The sequence below is a fragment of the Ixodes scapularis genome, unplaced genomic scaffold (assembly GCF_016920785.2).
Source record: "Ixodes scapularis isolate PalLabHiFi unplaced genomic scaffold, ASM1692078v2 PGA_scaffold7__128_contigs__length_106722199, whole genome shotgun sequence".
Taxonomy (NCBI): Eukaryota; Metazoa; Arthropoda; class Arachnida; order Ixodida; family Ixodidae; genus Ixodes; species Ixodes scapularis.
Genome location: NW_024609882.1, coordinates 34985336 through 34997976, shown reverse-complemented (window position 1 = coordinate 34997976; position 12641 = coordinate 34985336). Strand labels below are relative to the sequence as shown.

The 12641-nt window shown below is 46.8% G+C and overlaps 2 protein-coding genes and 1 pseudogene across 2 annotated transcripts in view; 1 reads left to right on the top strand and 2 right to left on the bottom strand.

Moving 5' to 3' along the window:
- LOC120836005 overlaps nt 1-12641 on the bottom strand; it is a 365572-nt gene that overhangs the window by 171402 nt on the left and 181529 nt on the right. The window lies entirely within an intron of this gene.
- Nucleotides 3108-6277, top strand: LOC115326714. Its single transcript, XM_040208328.2, has 3 exons — nt 3108-3430; nt 4703-4780; nt 5286-6277. Exons 1-3 carry the CDS (start codon nt 3340-3342, stop codon nt 6074-6076), a joined length of 960 nt encoding a protein of 319 aa, XP_040064262.2. The 5' UTR covers nt 3108-3339; the 3' UTR covers nt 6077-6277.
- LOC120838412 lies at nt 6428-11789 on the bottom strand (annotated as a pseudogene).

Sequence of the window (12641 nt, the reverse complement as noted above, 5' to 3'; positions counted from 1 at the left end):
ACCGAGTTTTTCAGCTTTAGACACGGTGGTAAGTGCAGCTCGGATGATATCGTTCTGGTTTGTCGCGAACTGTTCTCACATTTCTAAAAAATACAGAAAAAAAAAAAAAAAACGTTTCTTGCGATTTTAAACAAAAGCTTCAGGCAACTGGCAGCCATGATTTTAAGCACCAAGATGGCTGGAGTAAAGTTACTTTGAAGCGTAGCATATCTAGTGGCTCTATAGTTGTAAGTATCTGGCGGCCATTGCTGTGTGCGCGACTGCTGAGCGCGTGCAGATGGCGAGCTTCCCACGGTTATTTTGCAACGTGCATTCGACACCATCGAGATTACCGGTCTTAGCAGCCTATTAATGAGATCTCGTTCTGAGCGTGCACGCATCAAACGGCGCTCTCGAATACGGCGTGCAGTGAATACCTCCTCCCGCTTGGTTTGCGGCCATTTCGAATCATTCTATTTCATTTGTGTATTTCGCTCGGTAATTGCGTGCTGAAATACTGAGTATGACCACAAGTGGCACAACCCTCAAAACATTGGGAAATATTACTCTAGATCAGTAATGGCGGCAGTAGAAAGGGGAAAGAAACATTATGCCTCTTCTTTTTGCATAATGTTAAGAGTGTGCCTTGCGCTCGAGGTAAACTTGCGTTCACTAAGTGTAACGCGCTCACGCTTTGGAATTTTCATATAAATCACACAAATATACCCACCAAAAATAAAAAGCGGAAGCCGGTATAAAGCGTGCACGATAAAAGTCCTGCCCCAGAGAAAAATAATATATGAATCTGTTCAATAAAAATACGAGAACAAGTAAAATAATCGAGGAACTTATATACGTCATAATATTATTTCTTTTTTTTTTTCGTAAAATCCATAATGTTTATTTGTCAATACGCGAGATATTTATATTTTGAATAAAGTGGGCCTTGTGTGCTGAATAAAATTGTTCCAAGCAAGTATAATTTTTAATTAAATTTTTTTTACTAACAAAATGGAGATTTTATGGATGAGTCAACGGTCCAAGGCTAAGCGTTGATGTAAGAAACAAACAAGGTAAGACGCTAGTTTTATGATCGCAGAATAAAACAAAATGAATACAAATTATCCTGTACATAAACATTCTCTGAACGTAACAGGATCGTAGACGCAGTTCTGTTCCCTGGCCAAAAAAACAGGCTGGCAGAACAGTCCCGGAGACAGCGTATCATCCAACCAGAGCACGCACGGTCGTTTCCTCCTCGCTAGACGGCGCTCTAAAGGGCAGCACCCCATGCCCAGCAGAGCTACATAGCAGTCTGGGTGTGTCCCCGACATAAACTTCGGTTATAACATGGGCCAGTCGGTCTTACCACGTTATGAACGGTAATACCCGAGGAGCCTGCCAGGCTAGGGCTGTAAAAAAATCAGGATGGTATATAACCTTTCCATTTTGGCACGGTTTGGTTCTGTCGACGACGGGGATGCAATCAGGGTGTGGTCCTTATGTTTTCCTACGTTTACACTGAAATAAATGAATGAGTGGGTGGACAGATGGATGGACGGACGGACGAATGGATTCTGCTAGACGGACACCACTTAGAAGACAAGGCCAGCGCCTGACGCCATCGTTAGTAGAGACCCGACCCGCCGGCTTTGTTTTCAAGGGGTATCAGGGAAACCCATCGGCTTATGACAACTAATGACAACAAGCCAGTGTTTTGAATTCGAACAGGTGCAACTTAGCCGTGCCACGGTCCTTTGCTTGGTCTGGAATCTTTTCGTCACCCCATGGAAGATATTTCCTTGGGGACAAATTAAAGCATCGGAGGCGCACTGTCGACGTTAGGAGTCAACCAATCATATCGCGCCGGAGAACCAAACGGATAGACGTGGGTTCCGAGAAGCCACCGTGGTGGAGAATGTCGGCTGGATCACGATGTTTCTACTTCTACGTAAGACCTCACAGTCCCGTAGAAAAGGTGGAAGATTAGAATCGCCATCTATATTTGAGACATCCAAATCACATTAATAAAAAAAAAAAAACTGAAACGGTACGTGAGGGTGCTACCTACATCTTAAAAATATTTTCAAAAAATTCCAATGTTTTTTTGTTTGTTTTTACTTTCAGTTTTTTTTTTTTACTGTTTTTTGCATCGGCGCTACTTGTGGTGACAAAATTGACTAGGGTGGGAACCGCTGAAGTTAGCAGACCAGCAAGTAGTTTATCTAAGGAACGTGGTAGCACGCAGAACAAATTCCAGGGGTAAGTGGCGTCAGCCCGCGGTTGAAGAGCGAAGCTGAGAAAGGAGACCATCAGGGCTATTGCAAGCACAGCAACATCATTGAATGGCGGACGATGACCGAAATTGAGATAAGGAAATCCCACAACACATGGCGGAGCTTGCTACTTTTCCGGGAATTCTACACAGTTCCGACCGTTGTGTTCTAAACCAGTTCGAGGTATGATGAAAGCTTGTGTCGTAAAAAGAATGTTATATGAAAACGTGCACAACGCGATGTTAAAAGACATGCTCAGCTTTAAAGCGTAGATCAAATTTAAGACCTTAATTTTAAAAGTCCGCTGCACCGATAGCTGTCTTTAATCTATCTAAAGTGCTATAAAAAAGAAAATTCACGTTCGAAATAATTTTATTTCAATAATAATAATAATAGTAATAATAATGATATTAATAATAATAATAATAATAATAAATAATTGTTAGAGTCAGGCTCAAGTTCCAGGTCTTGTCAAAGGGCTTGTGGGACTAGACCCAGCAGTAGCATGAAGCATATTAAAAATGTTCACACACACACACGCACACACACACGCGCACGCACACGCACGCACGCACACACACACACACACACACGCACGCACGCACGCACGCACGCACGCACGCACGCACGCACGCGCACACGCACGCACGCGCACACGCACGCACGCGCACACGCACACGCACGCACACGCACACGCACACCGATGATATCTTCTCCTCAAGGCACAGGTTCACATTTCTGTCGGTCTTGAAAATGAGCGGGAAAACAGTCTCATCAGAAAAGGATTCGCACACACACGCACATGCACAGTAGCTCGAGAATACAATAAAAACCTTATGGTGAATTCAGCTGGTAGATCTGGATCGATTTCTAAAATCTGCGAGGGAGGAGAAAACCCGCTCCTTTCGCCACGCTCTGGATCCACCAGGTGAAGATGCGGGCGCGGATTTGGAGCGGCCCAACGCCCAACCGACGTGAACGGAAACGGAAGGACGCTCTTCCCGTGAGCCTCTAGCAGTCTCCCTCCCGGCCCTCCCGTCTCCCGTGCACGATTCCCGCGCTTCTCCCTTCTGCAAGCGACAGCATGGCTGCTCCCGCTCAGCTGTCAGATCCGGCCGTGCGCCAACTGCTGCTGTCCCTCCTCGGAGGACGTGAGGCAGCTGGATACGGCAACGGTGAGTTGGCAGAGGTCCGTGCTCCGAGGTCGGCGGATGACTTTCGGGCTAAACACAAAGAGCTTTCTGCGCACGAGCGCGCGTTTCGCGACCACTAAACGACATGCTCACGTTATTATGCTCGAGTTCACCTTAGGATGTACTGCAGCAGAAGCTCTACTTCGTGTTACCTTAGTGCGGACTAACCGTCGAGGCCGTACTAGCGCGAGGCGGCAGCCTTGACCGGCGCCCTCTCTGCGCGAACGAACGCTTCATGAGCTCGGGCTTTCAGCACGTGTGGCCAACCATAGTGCATGCTTAATTTTGAGACTTGTTCACCTGCAGGATGGTGCTGTGTTTGGCTCTGCTGCTTGAGCAAGGAGCTCGAGGATGACCGCGGGTCTTCCTGTCGTAAAATGGACCGCGTAAATAGGCCAAATAAAATGAAAGCAGTGAAAGTTTAGAGTGTGCGTTTTGGGCTCAAAAAGCAGACCCTACAAGACACTGTTGTCAGCAACGACTCCTGCACTGCGTGTTCTTGAGGACGCCATTGTTTTAGTTATTACTAGTTTACTTTTTTATTCTTCAAATAACATACCTAAATTGGGATTAGAAACACAAAAGACCTGAAAGCTTAGCCAAGCATGTGATTGAAAGGGTTGCACCCGGCCTCTTAGAGTAGCCGTGTAAACCACTTTCCTTTCCCCGTTATTACATTTTATTCCCATAATGTACATCCATGAAATTGGCACATAGTAAATGCATCACTTCAAGACACCTTGAAAAACTTCACTGCTCATTAGACCCCATATGAGCCTTGCTGCAATAACATCTTAAGGCCGGTCGCATAGATGTATACATTCCTACATGCACAGCTACAGTAACTTGTGGTCCAGAGTGACTGGGTCACCGGAACCGAAACCATTCAGCATTATCGATCTGCGAATATCAAAACATAATTGAGCGTGATCAATCTCCAACCTGCATCCAGTTGATGATTCAGGGAAATGCTCTGGGTGTTCCTCTCTGGTACTCGCTATTATGGTCCCTGCTTCGGTTGCTCGATGGTAAAATCTTTCTTGATCAAATTTATAAGCCGATGCATCTCCCTCATTCAGATGCTGCCACACCTGCTGCACTCAATGAAAATACCATGACAAACCTTGGCGAACTTTTAAGCCGGGCTGGTGTTGCTCGTGACAAGCAGTGCTTGCTCAAAATATTCAGTGGAAATTTGTTCTTGGGAGCCTGTGTTAAAATGGTGATTTGACAATGCTGTGAATAACCTTACAGGCCAAATGCCTCCTCCCGTGGAAGCGCCTTCAACGGAGGAAGTCCAGGTAGCCCCCAAGAAAACAAAGAACGCTGGCTGTAAGTGATGTCATTCTACACTCTTTTTTTCCCCGCTTGGCTAGAGAAAGGGGGCAGAACATTGGGGAGATTGATTCTTTGGGGCCATGTTGGCATAAAAAGCTATGTCCAGATTCTAATTCAAAAATCTACTTTTCCCTAAGAAAGCCAGATCTCACTATGATGTCCTCATTTAAACTTTTTATTCAGGGCTTGCATGTTGCATGAACGGGGAATGCGGAGGGGTGGCAATATGAGCTGGCACAAAAAGAGTTCAGGCAGGACCAATAAAAATGGCATGTGGATATCTTGAGTTGCGTTAGGCTGGTGGCACTTGGCTGTCGGCTCATGTTGCCGCGGCGTCTGTACATATTCACACATCCAAATAAGCAAACGGCACCAAGCGTTCTATATTCGAGCCTGATCATTGAGTAAGTAGTGCCTAAAAGTGTTTCGCTTCGTTGAAAACTAACATCAACGACAAGCCCTAAGTATTACAGTAAATGACTCAATGTTCCTCTTTCAGATGCTGAGTGGACAAGTGGCGAAACGAAGCTGCTGCTTGATTACTACGAACGTTACTTTCCCCAAATTGGACCACTAAAAAAATTTAAAAACAAAAAATGTGTATTTATTAGAATCTCTGAAGACCTACAGACCATACTTAAATCACAAAAAACGCCAGAGCAGTGTAATACAAGACTGAAAACGATACAAAAGCGGAAGCGACAAGCAGTCAACTACAACGGCCGTTCAGGTGTGGGACCTGTCGACGTTCCTTATGAGGATGAACTGGATAGAATCAGCATGATGGATGACAGTATCGAGCCGGAGGTCATCAGGGACGTGCATGGGGCAACGCACAAGAAGGCTATGCCAAGCAGTCAAGCGAGGGCGGCCGCAGCAGCTGCCGCAGAAGCAGCTGCAGCAGAAGCAGCTGCAGCAGAAGCAATACCAACACCAGCCGACAGTGCCGTAGCCAGCACATCCTCTACAAGCTCAGAGGAGTCGTCCCAACCAGCCAGCAGTGCAGGCACCCCTCATCGTTCAGGAAGGGTGAACTCTGCACGCATGGAGCATATGAAGGAGTTCTTCACTGAGATGGCGAAGCTTGAGGAAGCAAGAGCAGTACGAAAAGCACGACAGGACGAGTTGAAGGAAGAAAGGCATGCAGCCAAAAGGATGATAAAGGAAGAGAAGTGTGCAGCCAAAAGGAAGCTAAAGGAAGAGATGCGGCTGGAACGACAAGAAATGCACCGAGAGAAAATGCGGCTTCTCGCCATGCTTGTGACCCAGCCTGAGACGAAACAGGATTGAAAGAATTTTTTTACAATAGCTGTATTCTTGACATGAGTGCAATAAATTCATAATTTGCAAGTGGGCCTTCCTTCTAATCTGAAGTGGATACTTCAAAAGATGGTTAGGTAAACTTACCTTAAAAAGTATTCGAGCATACAAATTCTATGATCATGGCAACGGCAGCTTAAATACTGCGAATAAAACACAACGAAAAGAGAGCATTTGCCTACATACCACACAGATACAGGAATATATTCACTGGAAGCAGAAATATCTATTGAAATTTCATTTCATTTTTATTTGGATTTTCACCAGCAATGCCGGGTAGGGGGAGGCAAGGCAAAAGGCATTTCTGCCTGATGGGCCCCCATCCCCTGTAAAGTTCAGAGCAGCACGCAGAGTTCATTTGCCAAGCTAAAAAAATACGGCAGCAAACATGTTCCATGACTAAAACGCAGAGCAACCTAAAAATAGCAATACGGTTAAAATAAAATTGTGATAAAATTAGACGCAGAAACAACAGTAACACTTATCAGCTCTCAGTTGCTTTTTAAAAAGTTACAGTTTAAACGGCAAGAAGAGACATAAAAATATGGACAGTCAAGGATGAATATATTTCACACAAAACAAAATTGTCATGAGAACGAAACAAGAACATGGTCTAAAGCACAGCAGAAGACTCATTTCAGATCTGCAGGGGAGAACTGCGATAAAATCGGAAGCACAAGCAACATCAACGCTTGTCACAGCCCTTTGTTGCTATGAAAATAATAGTCTGAACGGCAAGACGAGACAAAATTTGGACAAATAAAAAATAAAATATTTCACGCAAAACCTAAGTGGTCATCAGAAGAAACAAGAACAAGTAGAAGACTCATCCCAGGTCCGCACGGGAATGGTGACATGGTGAAGTAATGTTAAATATATACACACCACAGTCACATTGTGAATGTATATTGTGGATCACTCTTCGCATTGTCATGGTACAGTGAACCGGTACTCTATGGTTGAATCTGAATATGCAATCCTTAACCTGTCTACCGACAGTCTTTATCAAAAGCCCAAATCCCATGGCTCGCTGGTCGGCGCAAGCTCGCTCTCGTACTGTAGTGTTGCTAACGTTGGGGGGGGGGGAAGGGGTCATGCTACAAACTCCACTACCTGTTACCAAGGCCACTGCCTGTCTACGAAATGGGGCCTTGCCAGCGCAAAAAAAAACTATCACAAAAAAAAAAAAAAAAGAATTGAAAGGAATGTTATGTTACATTGATGGGGAGGGAAAAAGCAAGAACTCGGGCAGACGCCCCTTGTCCCCAAGACCTACATTCTACAGGCCTCCAATGAGGTTGTGAAAATAAGCTTGCGAGTTTCCGTGTCCGGATGGCGACTCATCTCAGCCCCATTTGTGCAATGACCCTGTCCCTCTTCTCCTCTCCAAGTCTGCGGAGGATGGAATCTGTGGCCGTCATGGGCCCAAACTCCTCCAGGGAGTCAGTGTCTGGGCGTCTAGCCTCCCCGTCTTCGGGGTCCTCCACAACGCTATGCTCTCCGGCCTCAATGCAGAGGTTGTGGAGGACGCAACAAGCAATAATGAACTTTGCTGAGTGGTCCACAGTGATGAATTCGAGGAGCTTTAGCTGCCTAAAACGCTTTTTTAGGTCAGCGAAAGAGTTCTCTATCAGCACACGAGTGCCCGAGAATTTCAGATTGAAATTCCTCTGCTTTGCGGTCAGACGACCGTAATCCCGGAAGGGAGTTAGCATATACTCTCTCAAAGGATACGCCGCATCGCCGAGGATGTGGTATTGGCTCCTGCGGCAGATCTCTGGTAGCTTGTCTGCAATGCTTGATGTTCGATACACCCTGGCATCATGGACCTTGCTTGGGTGTCCAGTAGTTACATCCAGGAACCGCTTGTGGCGGTCACAGATTGCCTGCAGTGTCAACGACGGGTAACCATGCCGGTTGACGTAAGTCGACCGGATCTTTTTGGCTGGGCACTCAATGGCGATGTATGACCCATCGATGCACCCAATTGTGCCAGGGACACCGGATACCTGCAGCAAGAAAGGTAGACAAAAGTTTCTCTCGGTGTTCTGAGATGTTTTGTCAAACGAAACAGAATGACGGTTAGCGTCAAATTTGGTTTAAATTGTTCCACTGTTATATCCTCGGTGTCTAGTAAGTTACTGACAACAAAAGAATTAAAACAAACTCGGCAAGTGGGATGACGAACACATCTTTTAACTAGCAGCTGCATGAGTGAATTCTCAAGCATTCTTCGTGGTCAAACTGAACCAAAAAAAAAAAGCGTGAAAGGGACGAGGAAAGTGCGAACTACAAAAATCAAAATCAGAAAGAAAATATTGAGCCAGAAAAAGCTATTTAATCAGCTGGAAGCTGATTTGCAGCCATGCAAGCTTCCGAGTCCCATCTTTAGACAGGAACAGCGATGGTGCGGATACGTTATTGTCAATTGCTCTCATGGTGAATAATTCCATGATTTCCTTGCCCATCTGCTCTCTCGCCTTCCCAAAATTCACTAGGCTCATATCTCGGGTATAGGCAACCTGCAATGCAGTTTGGCGCTGCACGTTGCGCCATCTAGCGGCTGCAAAATAAAGAAACTGGGTAGGCCAGGCCCGCGCGAGTCGCGGGTGCAGCGGGCGGGCGGCGCATCCAGAAACCACGTGTGAACGTTGCATTCCGGGTCGGCGTGAGCTTTTTTTTTTAAACCGTTTTTCATAAAAGTAAGTCCCAACTTCACGTCTCTACGACCTCACCGGGTTCCTGTAACATCTCGCCTACTCTTATAGTTCCCCCAAAAAATAAACGTTGCTACTGCTGCGTGAAAGACGGCCACAGTCGCGAAGGTGACTCAAGCGTCAAACTTCACCACTTCCCTTCGAGATCTTGGGAAGCGAAAGCGACACGGCGACAGAAGTGGATTACTGCAGTGCGACGCATCAAGTAAGTGAATTTTACAGAAACTCTTGGGGGGGACGTGAACGAAAATATATGTGCAGGCTCGGAAAGTGGTCGGACGAACTCGTTTTGCAGACTACTCGGCAAAATAACATATTAAAAGTTGTATTACGAGTTGCTTTGACAGCCACATAGGGAAATACGATAGGAACAATCGGGCCGATTGTTGCTTTGCTGTGACGTCAAGAATCGGGCGATCAGGTCTTCAAGCGAAAGGCTCGTCGGCCCGTTCCGGCACCCCTAATGCCGTTCGGCACGCGTGGTCACAACCAAAACCTTCCAAACCTGCGAGAGTAGATTTTCGTAGCACAAAGTTTTGTTTGTTTCAGCAACCAAATTTAATGCTGAGTCTGGTAACAAATGTGACGGCGTGCAGAAAGCAGGCTGGTAATGTTTTTGTTTGGCAAAAGCTCGTGCGAAGCGTAAATATCCTTCCACATACTTTGTTGCCTGTCGCCTTTTTACACCAGGCTTTGCGATGTGCATACGGTTATGTAGCATGCTGAGTTCCAAATTTTATTCTAGCGTGTGTGGCCGTCGGGAGGAGAGGACGGCCCAGCGAGGCGCGAGCGGGGCCAGCCGGCGAGGAAAGAGGAAGAGCGTGCTGCACGAGGCTGGGACTGGGCAGGAACGATAGAGCCGTTTTGGCTGGTCTGACCCATGGCGATTCCCGGGGGCATTCCACCAGCGAAGTGCGGGTCAGGACTGGCGGAAGCGGCGAGCCCTGGCCATACCGGCCTGGGCTATGACGATCCCGTAGTGGTTCCGCAGCGAGACTCTGAATGTGATAGCGCGGAACAGCTAGCCTACGCAGCACTGGCGTGGGAAGGACGATCCGCAGGCCTGGACACGGGCTCCGACTGCGAGTTCTGAACGACGGGCGACAACTAGGGTTGGCGGGTCCGGACTGCCGGCTCTCGAAGACGGGCAACCGGGATGTACAATAAACCTATTCGCTGCCTTCTCGTTGTATTGTGTCACTTCCTGGGAGACGAGCGAAGCACAGACCGATCGGGCGGCCACAAGTAGTGAAGACAACTCGAACTGGTGTCCAGATGACGACTCTAGAATATTCTCTAAACACTTGAACCTATCAAGACTCCCGATGGTCTTAAAAAACCGCATGAAAAAAACCAGGGACGCACGCAGGTGCACACGGGGACTGCTGAAATCGGGGCCACTGCCGCTCGCAACGGCCCGGCGGGCAGATAGGCCGCCCCATTAACAGAGGCGCCTCCGCTTGTGGCGCTGAATGCAGTACTATCGTGGCGCCGCCTGGCCATTGCCGGCTGCCTATAAGACTCCTATTAGCAACAATAAGTCTCGCAAGCGGCCTTCTGGGAGCCTGTTGGAGTGATGCCACGGAAAGAAGTTTTTCCTAGTTACTTTGCAAATGGTTGCTAATATTTTTGCTGTTTTTAGTACCACATTTAGGTGAAGGTGCAGAGACCATTCAGTGATTGGCGACCGCAGAGACACATGCTCGTTTTCAAAGCTAGTATACCCAATTAAAAGTTCCTGTAAGCTCCCTACTGTTGAGGTGCAATGATCACCAGCACTACCTGTTTGGCCTCTGTTTATGGAGTGTTGTTTTATCCGTCTATTACTATGCCTATGGTTAACTGTGCTCTTTCTGACGAGACTTGCACAAAGTACTTTTGGCCGAACGCAAAGAACTTTGCCATGCATTGCAATATTCGCCAACGTATGAAGATGTCATCTGCAGCGCCACTTCGACTGCTGCAACCGATGAAGGTCGCTCTCCAATTTACACGGTGTGGTTAGATACTGTTGGACCGTTCAAGACATCTCGTGGATGGATGGATGGTAATGACTATACCCTTTGTAATGGGCGGCACCTTGTGCCACCTACCCCTAACTCATATTTGATATATTTGTAGCACAAGGCTACAAATATATCATATATCAGCCTCCTCACGAAATTCGTGCGGTAGTGCACACTGCACAGCCTTTTTGAGGAGATACAGCTAGAATAATTGAATCATGGTACAAACCTCTTCAAAGTCTCTTGACAGGCGCTCCAGATCCTCGGGGAACTTGATGAGGCGCGGTCCGATGCTCAGGATGAAATCCAGAACTCGATCCATCATGCCGTGAAGCGTGCTCTCACCCAGGTTGAAACGTCCGGCAACGTCTCTGATGCATGCTTTGTTAGCCGCGTACCTGAGTTGTGTACATAGAATGAAAACAAAAATCGATGGGAGTGAACACGGAGAACCACGGTCAAGTACTCACCAGAGAAATGACAGCAGGTGCTCCTCTGCGCTCTTCGCTGGCGATCCTCCGTGATCGGCAGCGGGGGTACATAGGAGACGCCGCAAACTCGTCGATCAGCTTGTAGGCTGTTCGCCTCGAGATGCGAAAGTTCCGACGGAACTGGAAGCAAAGGGCTTATTTGCTTACGCATGCTGAACCGAACAGATATGAGACGAAGTACGAGACGTATCGCTTACCTCCTCGTCCCAGTAGACGTGAACCGTTCGCTCGATGTAATCCTCGATCTTGGGTCTCTTGTTACGAGGTCCAAAGAGCTCCGTGAACTTTCGTTCGCAAAGTAGCCGCGAACGCGATTCGCCGGAGCTGCTGCCCGAGCTCGAACTTGAACTGCTGCTTGAGCTCGAACTTGAACTGTCTGAGCTCTCTGAATCATCGCTTTCACATAGCAGGAGCACCGACGCACGCAAGTCCGGTCCCACCTTCGACGCCATTTCGCACAACAGCGCGATCCACTCCTGCCGAGCAGGCGCCGAGAAAGGAAGTGACGTAGGGCGCTGCAACCGAGCACCAGCCGATTTCCGGAGAGCTCGCCCGAATTCCACGGAGCGGTTTCGCCGCTCTTTGACGCGCTCCACGGAGCTCGCGCTGCCACAAATCTGCGAGCTGAAGATGGCCAACTTGATCCGAATCCGCGAGGTGAAGATGCGCGCCCCAAAAGGAGCGGGTTTTGAGCGCGCCAGATCTACCAGGTGAATTCACCATTAGTCGTATCGGAAGCAGGAGCGAACTGCCTAAGGCCCCAGCTTACTTCCTCAAAAAAATAAAAAAATAAAGACGGGCACACATTTTTACAGAATTGTTTTTTCTTAAGGGGAAAAAAAAGCTTTTTTATATTTTTCAGAAGGAAATAGTTAAAAAATATGCGCGGTGACAGTTAGTCTTAAAATTACACGATTACTTTCATAAAAAAAGCTTTTCATGCTTTTTTATAATTTTCATCAAGACAAATATAAAAAAAATATATATATATATATTCCTAGTAAGATAGAAAAGTCTACCAATCACGTTTACAAAAATCGCTCAAAACGTGTAAAAAAACAGTTAACCGAAAAGATTTGTAACAGCATGCTGCATTTACATAATTTCAAAGCATGGATGCATGCATGCCAATATTAAAACGAACAAAAAAAAAAGATAAAGAAACATTTCAGAAACCATAATCAACGTATTTGTAACTATACACACAGCTTAAGACACCGTTCTTCTAACTCATATTTTACTCGCTTCAACGAGTCCAAGTGCTGAAGTGCTTCCCGTAACTTGAGTATTAAAATAATGTGGAACATATTATAGCATCTAC